The sequence below is a fragment of the Bufo bufo genome, chromosome 6 (assembly GCF_905171765.1).
Source record: "Bufo bufo chromosome 6, aBufBuf1.1, whole genome shotgun sequence".
NCBI lineage: Eukaryota > Metazoa > Chordata > Amphibia > Anura > Bufonidae > Bufo > Bufo bufo.
Window position 1 is genome coordinate 67,288,979 of NC_053394.1, and position 16,994 is coordinate 67,305,972.

The following is a 16,994-nucleotide window of genomic DNA, read 5'->3' on the forward strand; positions in this document are numbered from 1 at the left end:
CCTGTGCTGCTGCTGCCCATTCATTAAAAAAAAAGAATATATTATGAGTACTCCGTACACCGCTGAGCTGTCAGCACACTGAATGGTGCGCTTTAGCGATGTAAAAGTATAGTAAAAAATGGAAAAAATTAATAAATAAAGTATATTACAAAACATTTTTTAAGGGATTAGGGACAACATACATAAAATTATTATAAAAGTTTAGTTACTCTTTAATAGTTATCCCCTATCCTGCCGATAACTTGTAACAGCTGGAATACCATGTTCTGTGTAGGTCTCTCTTGTGTACTTGACCAGGGGTCTAAACATGGGCATAACTACATGAGGTACAAAAGGTTTTAGTCTCACTGATCTAAAATAGGCAGCCCAATGACTCTTGAACATAAATGAATACTAGATATAAAAATAACACATTGTAGTTCAGGGGTTTGCTACTACAGATTTTTTGTCAGGGCTCAGCAGCTTCAAGCTTTTGGAACTTAATAAATTAAAATACCCCTAGTAGGATTTTGGAAGGAAATGGCATAACTAGTTATATAGGAGAACTTTGCCAAATGTAAATAGTATAACATTTTAATTCTATATTTATATAAGAGTGTCGTAGATAAATTCCTCAAGTATCGGCCTCAATAAAGTCAGCCTATGAGCAGGTACGTCTGAGAAAAATAATCTGGATTTTATAACTACAACCTTATTAACCACGATAAGAATTGTCTGTTTGCCATCTGTACCAAAAATAAAAACTGGCAGTCCTACCAGCGGTGATGCTAAGAGCACCTGGGGCCCTGACAGATGGCAGCCTTTATAGCAGAGAATTCTTCCGGGAATGCTATACTGCAATATCATGGCACAGTGCTCCCAATTTAGAAACTGCAAAATAGCCCAATCTGGAGGTTCCATGATTGCAAAGAGGAGAGAATAAAGCTGACGTACACAGCTTATAGTGAGGCCTTTAGAATACCAGAGAAGTTATCACCAGATTCATCGCTGATGTTCTACAAGATTTCGGATTTCAGTTCCTGATCTAGTAACTTTTTTATTACTTAATTTTAACTGAGGTTATATTTGGGTATTTCAGCGATATTAAATTGGTTGTCCAAATTGTAAAATTTTTTGAAAAATGAGAATGGTGTAAAATAATAAAATGTGACACTGGTCCTTACTGAACCCCCACCGCTACCATTTTAAAGCTTCCAGATCCCTCACCAGCCTCTACTTCCTGCTCCCTTTCAAAACAAGGGAAAGGACCAATTAAGACAATGTTGTGGCCAGTGATTGGCAGAATAGTTATTTCTTGGGTGTCAAGAGGGAGCAGGAAGTAGAGACCAGTGGTGGACAGGGAAGCACTGGAATGGGAGTGTCAGAAGATCGGCAAGGCAAGTATTGACTTTACATCACATATGGGTGGTAGCCCAAAAAAAAAAAAAAAAGCCAGCTTCAGATGTTGCATGGAAATCTATAGGAGATATTAAATGTAGGGCAAATTGGCATCTTTTTTTTTTTTAACAGTTGAGGTACATTTTTTTGGTTTAAGGACATTTTTGCAAGTCACAGAATGCACTGGGTCTGGTGTTTTTCTCCTCAGTGTTTTTGGGTATGGTGTTTTTCTTTTATAGCCCTACATTGTTGCAATGTGTGTTAGTGGTTTTAATGGCGTTTGTGCATGGGTTTTCTTTTTTTTTTAACCAACCCTTTCCCCCCCCCCCCCATATACCTCCACAGAGAAAGGGATAATGCAGAGGGCAGTGTTATCGCATTGCTGGCCATTGTTCGGCCATGTTGCCCTATGATCGGCTATCCTGCCTCACACATGTAGTATTGCATATTCTTTAGATTCCTGCAGCTCTAACCTTCTGCCCATTAGTGACCTCACCTCTGACTGATGATTTTGCCTCTTACGTTACATCCGTGTTTTTCCCTGCTTGGTATTTGATTCTGCAGTACGTGTCTCTATTGGTTTTGTCATGACTCTTGTTTTGATGCAACAGGCTGGAACGCAGGGGGGAATACGTGAGGCTCATAGTGGGTCGATGGGTGCAACAGTTCATGTACTCACGGTTAGCAGATGCCTCCCTGGGTCAACAGTGCAGTGAAGGGGAGAACAGCACCAAATTCTCCGGGGCATGCTCTATTACAGGGGACACCGGCCAGGTGGTGATTGAGGTGCCCTTGATGGCGATTGGATTTTCTGGGTGCTTGTGCGGCTGGGCCTCTGAATTAGATATTGTCGTGACGCCAGCACCTTGGTGGTGCAAAATGATTAGAGTGGTTGTAGTATGGAGATGGAAGAATGAGACAGGGTTCGAATCAAACTAAGAACTTTACTGTAAACAGGGTCTTGACAGCAATTTACATCCAGATACAAACAGTCTCTCATGAATATGGAGGTTGAATGCTGTAAATCCAGATAACAGGCTGTATCTCAGGCTATGGTAGGAGATTGTGTACTCACTGGTATTTCATCCTGAATCTGGTCCTTTTTCTCCAGCTTATTAATGGTGAGGCTGCCGGAAGCTAATAAATCCTTCACTTGGAATCCAAAATCGCTATTGTCCTTTGTAACTTTATCCACTCTTTCTCACTTGGGCTGACTTTTACTTAACACAGCTACCAACTACTCTCTCACTCCTACAACTCCTACTCCTCCTCCACCACTAGTCCTGAACTGAGAAAAATACAGTTGCAAGAAAAAGTATGTGAACCCTTTGGAATGATATGGATTGCTGCACAAATTTGGCATAAAATGTGATCTGATCTTCATCTAAGTCACAACAATAGACAATCACAGTCTGCTTAAACTAATAACACACAAAGAATTAAATGTTACCATGTTTTTATTGAACACACCATGTAAACATTCACAGTGCAGGTGGAAGAAGTATGTGAACCCTTGGATTTAATAACTGGTTGAACCTCATTTGGCAGCAATAACTTCAACCAAACGTTTCCTGTAGTTGCAGATCAGACGTGCACAACGGTCAGGAGTAATTCTTGACCATTCCTCTTTACAGAATGGTTTCAGTTCAGCAATATTCTTGGGATGTCTGGTGTGAATCGCTTTCTTGAGGTCATGCCACACCATCTCAATCGGGTTAAGATCAGGACTCTGACTGGGCCACTCCAGAAGGTGTATTTTCTTCTGTTTAAGCCATTCTGTTGTTGATTTACTTCTATGCTTTGGGTTGTTGTCCTGTTGTCACACCCATCTTCTGTTGAGCTTCAGCTGGTGGACAGATGGCCTTAAGTTATCCTGCAAAATGTCTTGATAAACTTGGGAATTCAATTTTTCCTTTGATGATAGCAATCTGTCCAGGCCCTGACACAGCAAAGCAGCCCCAAACCATGATGCCACCAAACTTTACAGTTGGGATGAAGTTTTGATTTTGGTGTGCTGTGCCTCTTTTTCTCCACACATAGTGTTGCGTTTCTTCCAAACAACTCAACTTTGGTTTCATCTGTCCACAGAATATTTTTCCAGTACTGCTGTGGAACAACCAGGTGCTCTTGTGCAAACTGTAAACATGCAGCAATGTTTTTTTTAGACAGCAGTAGCTTCCTCTGTGGTATCCTCCCATGAAATCCATTCTGGTTTAGTGTTTTACGTATCGTAGATTCACTAACAGGGATGTTAGCATATGCCAGAGACTTTTGTAAGTCTTTAGCTGACACTCTAGAATTCTTCTTCACCTCATTGAGCAGTCTGCGCTGTGCTCTTGCAGTCATCTTTACAGGACGGACACTCCTAGGGAGAGTAGCAGCAGTGCTGAACTTTCTCCATTTATAGACAATTTGTCTTACCGTGGATTTATGAACAGCAAGGCTTTTGGAGATACTTTTATAACCCTTTCCAGCTTTATGCAAGTCAACAATTCTTAATAGTAGGTCTTCTGAGAGCTCTTTTGTGCGAGGCATCATTCACATCAGGCAATGCTTCTTGTGAAAAGCAAACCCAGAACTGGTGTGTGTTTTTTATAGGGCAGGGCAGTTGTAACTAACATCTCCAATCTCATCTTATTGATTGGACTCCAATTGGCTGACACCTCACTCCAATTAGCTCTTGGAGAGGTCATTAGTCTAGGGGTTCACATACTTTTTCCACCTGCACTGTGAATGTTTACATGTTGTGTTCAATAAAAACATGGTAACATTTAATTCTTTGTGTGTTATTAGTTTAAGCAGACTGTGATTGTCTACTGTTGTGACTTAGATAAAGATCAGATCACATTTTATGACCAATTTGTGCAGAAATCCATATAATTCCAAAGGGTTCACACACTTTTTCTTGCAACTGTATATATACACACATTATATATATATATATATATATATATATATATATATACACACACACACACACACACACACACACACACACACACACACACACACACACATACATATACACTGTGGTGCTATCCCAATCTAGTGGTGGAATATGTGTAGTGCACCAAACAGGGATCTTTATGCAAAAGTGCAATACAACATATAATAACAACTTTGCAGTACCCACGTACACGAGTGGGACACTGCATTGACTCTTCAGTTTTGCACCTTGGTACTTCTGCTTTCTGTTGTGTCCATCTGATTCTGACCCAGTCTGAACTACTCCTTCACCTTTCACCCAGGTCCTGTGTACTTAACCAGGTCAGGGACTGTAACTCAGTTGAGGGACACTATTTAGGGCAGATCGTCCAAGTAGGTAGAAACAATGGTGTGGGTAGAGTTCAGGGCTGCACTGGCATCTCCCTTTTCAATCATCGACATCCAAGATGTGCTCGATGAGAGAAGCCCGGAAACGCTGCAGACCATGGTTGCACATTTAAGCCATGCAGGCTGCTCACAGTTCCATGAGCAACAGGCAGCCTGGCATTGTCCTTTTGAAAAACCGATCCTGAGAAATGGCCTTACCACTGGCCCAAAGGCCAAATCAATGTAATGCCTAGCTGTTAGTGCACCTAAAATGAAGAATAGAGGGGTACACCTTACACCGTAGTGACACCTGCTACTTCGTTGATCTACATAACCTTATGACTTGTTCTTCTTGGTGTTACAATTTTATTGTTGGAGTGTATTATAAATGATAAAAGAAGAAGAAAATGTAAAACTTCTGCGATTATGTGATATCAAGTACTGAAATAGTGATTAGAGACACATTGATTTTTGAGACAGGCCAGCTAGCTAACCATTAGTGGTGGAAGCAAGAGAGCACAAAACGCCTCCTCTTCCTTTTGTTTTGTGCTTTCGGACCAGTGATTATGAGTCATTTTAATGGCCAACAGTCTTGTCTCAATAGCAAATGATCATTGCTTTGTGCGCGCTGGGCAATTCAACAAACAGACAGAAAGAAGAGTGAAGAGATTCACAGGTATCTTCTTTAACCTGGGGGAAGCAATGAATGTGACAGACAAGACTACACGTGGTATCATCCATTCATCTTCCTAAGAGCATGAAATAGGCATCAGCAGTTCTCCAATAGAAGTTCTGTCAAAAGGACGACGTGAGAAGTGTCCAGGGTGTAAGGTGAAGGCTTCTTTGTTGTCAGGATAGCAACTTATAGAGAAATTTAGAAAATTCTACATGTTCAGAAAGATATTTAAGCGTCACCTGTGCTTCGTGCATGTTGCAAAGTTCTACTAAAGCCAGAAAAAAATAGCAGTGAACTCTAATATATCCATCTTTACTGATCATGGCAGATCTTGATCTAAACAAGCCGACTAAGGACGGGTGATCATAAGTTCATAGACCACATTAATAACTTTTATTTTTTTAGAACAACAAATTTATTTTGCAGCATTTCCTTCTGCGACTAACAGCATTCTGTTTTATCATTTTTAACACTTCACATTTTTTTGTAGATGTAGTTTCTAGCTATTCTATTTAGAAATCGGGAAGTATAATGTATATATTAATATAATTAATTTCATAGTTTTATTTGCACTCATTTTTTTTACCTTACTTATACAGTTCAGAGTGATTGGGCTGATGCTAGTGGGTGGAAAGGGAGGAGTTGTAGGAGGGGCAGTTTTATTATTATTATTTTTTAAATCTTTATATTTTTTTTGTTCATTGTCTTTCCCCCAAAAGGTCAGAAAAGACCATTGGGGGACCTAATTAATCTGTCACTGTTACCGCTGTGCTTGGTCTTGTTAAACATACCTATTGCCTCTGTGTGCTGCTATCTCAACGATCACGGGATTAGCCCTGCAAACACAGCAATCTCTATTCTGTGCAAGGTGTATAGGAATTCAGAGAAGACAGAAGCAGTAAGAAAAGTTGGTCTTTTCTCCTGAGTGCCTAGCAGTCTCTGGCAGTAGGACACCCAACAATAACAGTAGCTGCCAAAGTCAGACGCCTCTTAAATCCAGGCTGCAAATGTGAAATGCTCATGTTTAAAGGCTATGTACACCTTTGGGGGCAATTTTTTTTAATTATTGCATTGTACTCATTTAGAGCCTAAAATCAGTTTTCAATTGGTCTGTATTAAAAGTATGGAGTCCTTTTTTCTGTACAGAGCTGAGATGCTCTAGTAGCAGCCTCTGTATTTTCTCGCTTTTCCATCAGTTGGAGAGATGACGGGTTCCTTATCTCTGCTCTCTGACCTTATAAACACTCATTATAGCTCAGTTCTTATCTTACTGATAAGAATGTGGCTTAAATAAGTCTTTATGACCTCTCAGTAGTTTAGAGAGGAGGTTTATTAGATGACTGGCACAAAGTGAAAGTACCATTGACAAAGTTAGAAAAACAGTTAACCCTTTGTGAAATAACAGCTCAATATTTTTAATAAAGGCCAATTGAAAATATGATTTTTAGCCAAAAATGAGTAAAATGCAATCAAACAAACTGCCTCCAAAAGGTGTACATAGCCTTTAGGGATGTGTCAAATTACAAACACTAAACTGCTGGGAAACATGTCAATCATGAGAGAGTGGGCCCTAGGTGCCCCAGTTTGAATGGGGAAGAAGGAAACCATGCTCACTGACTCTCCATTCAACTCTATGGGGCTGCTGGGGATAGCAGATTGCTTGCATCTGGCCTTCTACAGCAGTCCCATAGAGTTGAAAAACATGGCAGCAATAATTAAAAGCAGCACTTCTATTATAAAACCGTAGGCATATAGCACAGGATCCCCCATTCACAATTGGAAAAGTTTACACCCCTCCCCCTCTCTACACAGGTCACATAGCATGCCCACTACACTCTCCTATAGTAAAATAAGTTATTTTATGACTGAGGTTGTCAAGCAAGAGGAGAGCCCCACAATAGTGTAACAAAATATTGTTTTTTAAATTTATATTGAAAAATATTAATCAAATTAATAAATAGTCACAAATTCCCTTTAAATTGATTTTCCTGGGAAATAGTTAAAATAAGGCCACAAAGGCTTTAAATTAGTGCTGTTTTAGAATTTCAGGATATTAAATCTGCATTCTAAATTTTCCTAAAAAATATATTTTTCTAAAAAAACAATCAGATTGGCGTTTTCTGGTCCTTTCTATACCATCTTCTTACTCACCATCTATTGTAGCGTGAATATTACTCTTGTCAATCAGCAAGTACCGAGGACTTTCCGGAAAAAAAGGCAACGTGCAGATCTGAACAAACGTTGGCACCACAACCATAGAGAAAAACAGAGGCCAAGTGTCATCCTGTTCCAATAAAACAGATTCACATCATTTTCATTGCATTTGCAAGTATTAAAGAGGACCTTTCACTTGTAAAAACAATGTGAACTAAGTATGCTGCCATGTAGAGCGGCGCCCGGGGATCTCACTGCACTTACTATTATCCCCGGGGGCGCCGCTCCGTTCTCCCGTTATGCCCTCCGGTACCTTTGCTCTGTAAGTTATAGTAGGCGGGTCTTCCCTTGTCCTGTGGGCGTCTCCTTCTCCTAGGCTGTAGCGCTGACCAATCGCAGCGCACAGCTCGCAGCCTGGGAGGTTTTTTTCTCCCAGGCTGTGAGCTGTGCGCTGCGATTGGCCAGCGCTACAGCCTAGGAGAAGGAGACGCCCACAGGACAAGGAAAGACCCGCCTACTATAACTTAAGGAGCAAAGGTACCGGAGGGCATAACGGGAGAACGGAGCGGCGCCCGGGGATAAAAGTAAGTGCCGTGAGATCCCCGGGCGCCGTTCTACATGTCTGTATACTTAGTTCACATTGTTTTTACAAGTGAAAGGTCCTCTTTAAGCTCATTCATGTACATAATATTGCTAGTCTTCACTTTCCATTATATACTGTTTGTATATTCTGCACAAAGGATCCCAGAACATGTCTTCTAATTTCGCTACGATTCCACAGCTTCTGAAGTTATAACACAAGCATGCCACGAGCAATGGCCATTAAGAGGCCATCCTAAATCAGAGGGGTAGTTAATAGAAAAGTCACACTGAGCTCTACGCTCCACCTCTCCATCATATAGACGTCTGCGAATTAACATTCACCTAAGCTTTCTAAATCTAGCAGATTTGACAAGAGCAGTGAACGAGGTTATTCAAAGACTTAAGGTCATCCATGAAGTGCCATTGCAAATTTTGAACTTAGCTAATCAATTTTACCTTTTCCAAAGATTAATAGGGGTTGTGTCCGAAAATCTGCGGCCGTTCATGGGCAATGAAGCATGGTACGTTAGCCCCTCCAATGAATGTCCATGTAATACATAGAGAAGCTGACGTTCAGTGTGGTAGCCATTCTTAAAAAGTGGTTCTCCTCTCTGTTCTTTAGGAGGTTTGCCATGAGTGAGGACTATCCTATGACATCCATATGCCTAATAGGGTATATGGACCGAGGGTGGCATTGTGAGACATCCCTTAAAAATGCAATTTTTTTTCCCCTCCATAATCAAAATCACTCAAATATTAGGGGATGTATTTACATACTGCAAAATTGCAGTGACTGGTGTATTTGCATTCTAGAAAAATTTTAAAGCCGTTTTTTTTTTCCCACTGTAGCGCTCTATATATGTTGAGCCATATTGTATAATTTCAGAGATGTCCCAGAACCACTGATCATATGTTCCCACTCTCCACAGATGAAGCATGAGAAATTTTCTGTGCAATTTTTTTGTTACATGAAATTCTATGGTCAGGTGCAAACTGTCTAAAATACCTAACAAAACCAGTACATGGGGTGTCAGCCCATTCTTCATAACATTTCACCATGCATACAATACTGACCTTACCCAGCAGTTCAGGAAGACCAAGCACCTGTGCAGTAAATACTCCAAGGCAAATGAAAATACTTGGCATAAAGCCTAGGAAGCCCCGTAAATTCTTTGGAGCAACTTCTCCCAAATACATGGGAACCACGCTAAGCGAAATACCTAGAGTCAAATTCATATACAGTACTGAGTAAGAAACAGTGAACTGTGCAAAACTGCAAAAACATACAAATAGTAATTATGCTTTGTAATAAACAAAAAGGACAGAATGCAACGTAGAGGGAAATGCAAACATGAAAATATCACCATTATAAAGTTTTAGTAGTAATGAAACCTTTATTTATATTCTGTAGATAAAGAATGATTTTTTTTGTTTTCTAGCCCCTCCAATTGAAAAAGACTACCCAGACTTTTTGAAGGGAAAGGGATGTGCATAGAGTTTTTGTAAAAGGGAAGAGTTCCCAACCATGAACATAGAGCTATACACATATTGAACAAACCTAGTACAGATGTAGTAATACTCATCTTGATTCTTAATGAGTTAACTAAACAATAGCAAGAAAATGTTAATTTACTTTTTCACATGTCTATGTGCACGAGAAAGAGCACGCACACATATATACACACACACACACACTGTGATATATAAAAAGGTATACAGTTAAACACATGCATGCTTGACAAACACCTTATGTTAGTACAGGGAGTGCAGAATTATTAGGCAAGTTGTATTTTTGAGGATTAATTTTATTATTGAACAACAACCATGTTCTCAATGAACCCAAAAAACTCATTAATATCAAAGCTGAATATTTTTGGAAGTAGTTTTTAGTTAGTTTTTAGTTTTAGCTATTTTAGGGGGATATCTGTGTGTGCAGGTGACTATTACTGTGCATAATTATTAGGCAACTTAACAAAAAAACAAATATATACCCATTTCAATTATTTATTTTTACCAGTGAAACCAATATAACATCTCAACATCACAAATATACATTTCTGACATTCAAAAACAAAACAAAAACAAATCAGTGACCAATATAGCCACCTTTCTTTGCAAGGACACTCAAAAGCCTGCCATCCATGGATTCGGTCAGTGTTTTGATCTGTTCACCATCAACATTGCGTGCAGCAGCAACCACAGCCTCCCAGACACTGTTCAGAGAGGTGTACTGTTTTCCCTCCTTGTAAATCTCACATTTGATGATGGACCACAGGTTCTCAATGGGGTTCAGATCAGGTGAACAAGGAGGCCATGTCATTAGATTTTCTTCTTTTATACCCTTTTTTGCCAGCCACGCTGTGGAGTACTTGGACGCGTGTGATGGAGCATTGTCCTGCATGAAAATCATGTTTTTCTTGAAGGATACAGACTTCTTCCTGTACCACTGCTTGAAGAAGGTGTCTTCCAGAAACTGGCAGTAGGACTGGGAGTTGAGCTTGACTCCATCCTCAACCCGAAAAGGCCCCACAAGCTCATCTTTGATGATACCAGCCCAAACCAGTACTCCACCTCCACCTTGCTGGCGTCTGAGTCGGACTGGAGCTCTCTGCCCTTTACCAATCCAGCCACGGGCCCATCCATCTGGCCCATCAAGACTCACTCTCATTTCATCAGTCCATAAAACCTTAGAAAAATCAGTCTTGAGATATCTCTTGGCCCAGTCTTGACGTTTCAGCTTGTGTGTCTTGTTCAGTGGTGGTCGTCTTTCAGCCTTTCTTACCTTGGCCATGTCTCTGAGTATTGCACACCTTGTGCTTTTGGGCACTCCAGTGATGTTGCAGCTCTGAAATATGGCCAAACTGGTGGCAAGTGGCATCTTGGCAGCTACACGCTTGACTTTTCTCAGTTCATGGGCAGTTATTTTGCGCCTTGGTTTTTCCACACGCTTCTTGCGACCCTGTTGACTATTTTGAATGAAACGCTTGATTGTTCGATGATCACGCTTTAGAAGCTTTGCAATTTTAAGAGTGCTGCATCCCTCTGCAAGATATCTCACTATTTTTGACTTTTCTGAGCCTGTCAAGTCCTTCTTTTGACCCATTTTGCCAAAGGAAAGGAAGTTGCCTAATAATTATGCACACCTGATATAGGGTGTTGATGTCATTAGACCACACCCCTTCTTATTACAGAGATGCACATCACCTAATATGCTTAATTGGTAGTAGGCTTTCGAGCCTATACAGCTTGGAGTAAGACAACATGCATAAAGAGGATAATGTGGTCAAAATACTCATTTGCCTAATAATTCTGCATTTATTTATATTACACACACACACATGTAGTGTCCCACTACGTAAGGGTGAGCACTACTAAGGGTCATGTTGCCCCCACCTCCTGTGGGAAATTGCTATTGTGTTTTGTATTGCATTGAAATGCATATTTTCATGTTATCTCCTGTGTACCAGGCCTGCTAGGGGTGTAGTTTCTCCTCCCAAGCTGTAGAGGGAGCTAGGGAACCCCCTAGTATATATAGTTAGGCCCAGACAGGAAAGGGTTAGTTCAGTCCAGTCCAGGAGGCTAAGTAGCTCAGTCTAGCCTGCCTGAAGTCCTGAGTAAGAAAAGCTCAGAAGTTAGTCCAGGAGAAGAGGTTCCCTCCTGAAGTCATCCTGCATCTTACAAAGAACAGAGCAGTGCTAAGTTTAACCAGCAAAGTAGAAAGCTGAAAGGCAGAAGGTTATTTGCAGCAAGTGGATTCATACCAGAGGAAGGTTCCCTCCCAAGGATAAAGCCTGCTATTAGGCATCCGGGCCTTGGAGAAAGTCAGACAGGATTCTGCAGAAAGTACAGCCTGATCTGTGAGTTTATTCCCTCCGAGTTATCTTGCTAGGATTTTACCTGCCATTTATGTCAAGCCTGCCTGATACCATTATCCTGCATATGGAACTTTATCTGAAGCCTGTAAATAGTTGAACTGTTCAGTAAAAAGGAGTTCTGGTTCACTACAAATGTGTGTCCCTCAATTATTCCTACAACAAATCGGTGTGCCACCGTTACCGGCAGTGGCGTCACAAACTATAAGGGATCTTGCCACCGGCACACAAAACTTCCAACACCCAGGGCACCTCACCTACCACCCGGCCTGGTTCCTATATACAGAGAGTGCCCCAGAGGATCCATATGCCAGCCTCTCCATCACTGCTGTATGCCTGCCCAGGGTCTTCTACAAATTGTGAGTACCAAGAGTAGCCCTCAGTCTGCTAACTGACCCCCGTGACCTCACATTTGCTCACCCTGAAGGACTGGCGTACTGTACACACACACACAAACAAACAAACAACCACCTTCTCTGCTGGCTTGCTGGCTGTGGACATAGTAGGGCTTCACTTACCTGAGTGAATGCCAGTGATAAACCGTCCGACAATCAACATTTCAGGGGACCGTAATAGACGACTGAATCCCATCATGGCACCAGCTATGAAAACCAGTGGGGAACTTTTTATTATGGTTCCTTTTCTGCAGGACATAAGTGAGAACACATAAATTGGTAAAAAAAAAAAAAAGTTGCACACCTATTGAGATGGATTCCTAATTTGTAGGGTTCATCATGTTTAATGGATAGATTTTTTAGCTCATAATTAAGGACATTTGGTGCTTGAAATGTAAAAACAGCTGTACGCTATGGAATTTTTGACTATGATATGAAAAATAATAATATTAATAATAATAATAATAATAATAATAATAATAATAATAATAATCTGAGCACCATAGACAAAATGGACAGGGCCAACTGGTCTATTTTTCCACAACCCCTAGCCTTCATCTGGTGAGCAACTGGAAGAGGTTGTTTTGAAAAGATGGATGGCATGGTTATAATGAAGTATAATGTGTTACTATTTGGGATTCTCTAGACTACAGGAATAGAAAAATTATATTTTTTAGCTTATTTTCAGACCCTTATGGCACATTTTAAGGGTACAAAATGAAGATTAAATGGGGTCTTTAAAAGGAATGCATGAGAGAGTGTACATGGAACTTCTGTGCTGTGGAGCTCTGGGCAGTCTACCTTGTGGTGCTCCATACTGAACCATATTCCTAGATATTTTGCACTGTAACCAATGCTTCTAGGAGAGAATATCTTTGTAAAGGTACCATATCTAATAAAATGCCATAATTTATTTCTGCTAGATTCATTTTGACCAGAAGAAACCTCTGCATGAATTCGAGACATCCAGAGGTGAAGTGTGGTCCTATAGACTGCTATAAAAGGAGCCCTTGTCTAGATGCTTTCCTACAAGATGGTCCATCTCCTTTGATTTTCTATGTGCCGGATTTTAATCAGACCTCTTCTTCTGATACCGTTCATCAATGCTAATGGTTTAGTTATGACTGTTTTAGGTTATTTTAATACCTCACATAGGAAGGAGAAAAAAATTACACCTGACAATAATATGATGATAAAACCCACATACAAAGCCAGCTGATAAAGCAGTATAAACGGTTATTATCTACAAGTGCAACCTCTTGCCATTAGCAGAAACCATTATGTAAATGAAGAGGCCTGGGTTAATAGTGTGAGAAAGTGGTTAATCTGGAATTGAAGATAGCAGGCAGCCTTGGATGAGGTTTGAAGTAAACTATATTCTGCTCCGATAGTCACAATATGTTCCCATCATATACATAGCAATGCTACGCATTTTGAGGAACTTTGCTATCCCATGGATATTAATTGCTTATGTGTAATCAGCCCTGTGCGGGAAACAGCAAACCGCTAATAAATCCTATGGAGATAGAGACTAAGCGGGTTCTTCACTATTCAGTTAACCCTTTTCGATCTGCCAAGAGTCGAGAAATGTATATACTCATATCTTGGCCAGAGTCAAGAGCGGTTACAAATGCATTGATTTGAATGGTCATTGTGCAATGTTTAGTTTCTCCTGTGGTGGCGCTGTAGGAACACTTTCTACAAGGTTTACCACAGATTACATCTGATCTCTGGGGCTACAAGCAAAGGGACACATTATGATCAGCATACTGTCAAATAAGGATAGGTCATCATCAATATTAGATCCTAGGGCTCAGACTTCCTGTACCCCTGCAGCACAAGTCAATTCCATCAACTTGTTATTTTAAATTTAAAGGAGGACTCTGGCAAAACTGATACGTATTTTTCGACCCATAAGACCCACCTAGGTTTTAGAGGAAGAAAATAAGAAAAAATATTTTTCATTACACCTCCGGTCAGACCACCAATCAGACCCCCAATATTAAATCAGACCTCAGCTCACAGCCCCAATCAGATCCCCAATACTAACCCCTCAGATCAGACCCCAATATAAAAGAAGACCTCCAATCAGACCTCAGATGAGACCCCCATGCCTCATATCAGCCCTCCCTGCCTCATATCAGCCCCCAGCCATATGTTAATCAGCCCCAGTCATATGTTAATCAGCCCCCAGCCAAAAAGCAGCAGCCCCCAGCCTCAGATCACAAAATAAATAAAGCACCTCTCCTGCTCCTGGACACCGCCGCTCCTCACTGCCCACGATCATTTTCCTTCTCCTCAGTCGGCTGTTCTGTGAACCGACATGCACAGTGCGAGTTCACAGAGCACCCTTATGCTGTGCGCAGCCTTCACAGCCGACAGCCGAGGACCAGGAAGCGGTGAGTACAGAGCCTTCACCGCTTCCTGGTCCTCCTCCACTTTGGGGGAAAAAAGTGCGTCTTATGGGGCAAAAAATATGGTAATATGTTAGGTCTAGTGCAAAGTCTGAGGGATGATGGATTAGGGCCCTATTAGAACAAACAAATTTCAGACAAATTATCGGGAACAAGCGCTCATAGGAACTCTAGTTCCTGATAATTGCCCCGTAAAAATGTGTTGGCTAAAAGCTTCTTTGTTGGCTGATTTGCATCTTTCATCAGGTTGAAGGATGCATAATTAGGGCTCATTCACACGACCATATTTTGGGTCCATGTCCGATCTGTATTTTTTGCAGATCGCACGTGGACCCATTAATTTCTACGGGGCCACAAAAAAATTATAATTACACTTACCGGTAATTGGATTTTTCAGAACCCATGACAGCACCATAGAGAGATGGATCCGCCCCACAACTGGACAGGAAGCCCCAGAGCAATCAAAAAGGGAACACCCACTTCCTCCTCAGTGTTGATTCCAGAGTAGATCAGTAGGAGCCGTACAAAATAGAATTCCTATAACTTTATTCTTCCTTATAACCTTTTTTTTTTACTTAAAGACAAACAATTCTCATCAACTATAAGCACCAGGAAGGGAATTAGAGGGGTGCGGTCATGGGTTTTGGAAAATCCAATTACCGGTAAGTGTAACTACACTGCCTGTCCATAAAAAAAAGTCGCCACCAAAAAAAAAAAAAAAAAAAATCACGCACTCTAATATTTCATTGGACTGCCTTTAGCTTTGATTACAGCACGCATTCGCTGTGGAATTGTTTCGATAAATCTTGTGACATTGCAGAAGCTTATTTTCCACAGGCTTGTACAGTAGGTACTAGGCATGATGGGTGCATCACTTCATCTGCCTCTCTTCTTACCCTGATGCGCCCATCACTCTGGAACAGGGTAAATCTGGACTCATCAGGCCACATGACATTCTTCCATTGCTCCAGAGTCCAATCTTTATGCTCCCTAGCAAATTGAAGCCTTTTTTTCAGGTTTGCCTCACTGATTATTGGTTTTCTTATGGCTACACAGCTGTTCAGTCCCAATCCCTTGAGTTCCCTTGACATTGTGCGTGTGGAAATGCTCTTACTTAGGCTACTTTCACACCTGCGTTAGGTGCGGATCCGTCTGGTATCTGCACAGACGGATCCGCACCTATAATGCAAACGCTTAGATCCGTTTAGAACGGATCCGTTTGCATTCATGATAATGCCAACGGATCCGTTTTGACTTTACATTAAAAGTCAATGGGGGACGGATCCGTTTGAAAATTGAGCCATATTGTGTCAACTTCAAACGGATCCGTCCCCATTGACTTACATTGTAAGTCTGGACGGATCCGTTTGCCTCCGCATGGACAGGCGGACACCCGAACGCTGCAAGCTGAGTTTGGATGTCCGCCTGCTGAGCGGAACGGAGGCCAAGCGGAGCCATCCTGATGCATTCTGAGCTGATCCGCATCCACTCAGAATGCATTAGGGCTCTACGGATCCGTCCGGGGCCGCTTGTGAGATCCTTCAAACAGAGCTCACAAGCGGAGCCCCGAACGCTAGTGTGAAAGTAGCCTTACACTATTAAACATAGCCCCGAGTTCTACTGTTTTTCTTCGATTTGATTTTACCAAACGTTTATGTGATCGCCGATCACGATCATTCAGGATTTTTTTCCCCCCGCCACATTTCTTCCTCGAATACGATGGGTCCCCACTATCCTTCCAGTTTTTAATAATGCGTTGGACATTTCTTAACCCAATTTTAGTAGTTTCTGCAATCTCCTTAGATGTTTTCTCTGCTTGATGCATGCCAATGATTTGACCCTTCTCAAACAGACTAACATCTTTTCCACGACCACGAGATGTGTCTTTCAACAAGGTTGTTTAAGAAATGAGAAGCAACTCATTGCACCAGTTGGGGTTAAATAACTTGTTGCCAGCTGAAAGATAATCGCCCATGCAGTAATTATCCAATAGGAGGCTCATAACTATTTGCTTAGTTAAATCCAGGTGGTGACTTTTTTTTTTGGACAGGCAGTGTATCATTTTTCACTTTACCCATGACAGCACCATAGAGAGATTGAATACCAGAGATAAAAAACACCCCTCGGGAGGGACGTGCTTGAAAAGTAAAGTAATCTTAAGCTATGAAGACCCCAAAAGCTAACAAGAGGTCCAAACTAAGAAAGTGGGAAT

The 16,994-nt window shown here is 41.2% G+C and overlaps 1 protein-coding gene across 1 annotated transcript in view; it reads right to left on the reverse strand.

Moving 5' to 3' along the window:
* The window catches only part of LOC121003770 (solute carrier family 2, facilitated glucose transporter member 9-like), a 115,291-nt gene that overhangs the window by 76,458 nt on the left and 21,839 nt on the right, over positions 1-16,994 (reverse strand). Inside the window, exons 4-6 of the mRNA XM_040435656.1 lie at positions 12,492-12,616; positions 9,176-9,321; positions 7,517-7,649 (exon numbers count right to left, since the gene is read on the reverse strand). Coding sequence (XP_040291590.1) covers positions 7,517-7,649; positions 9,176-9,321; positions 12,492-12,616 — 404 coding nt within the window. The remainder of the gene's footprint in view (positions 1-7,516; positions 7,650-9,175; positions 9,322-12,491; positions 12,617-16,994) is intronic.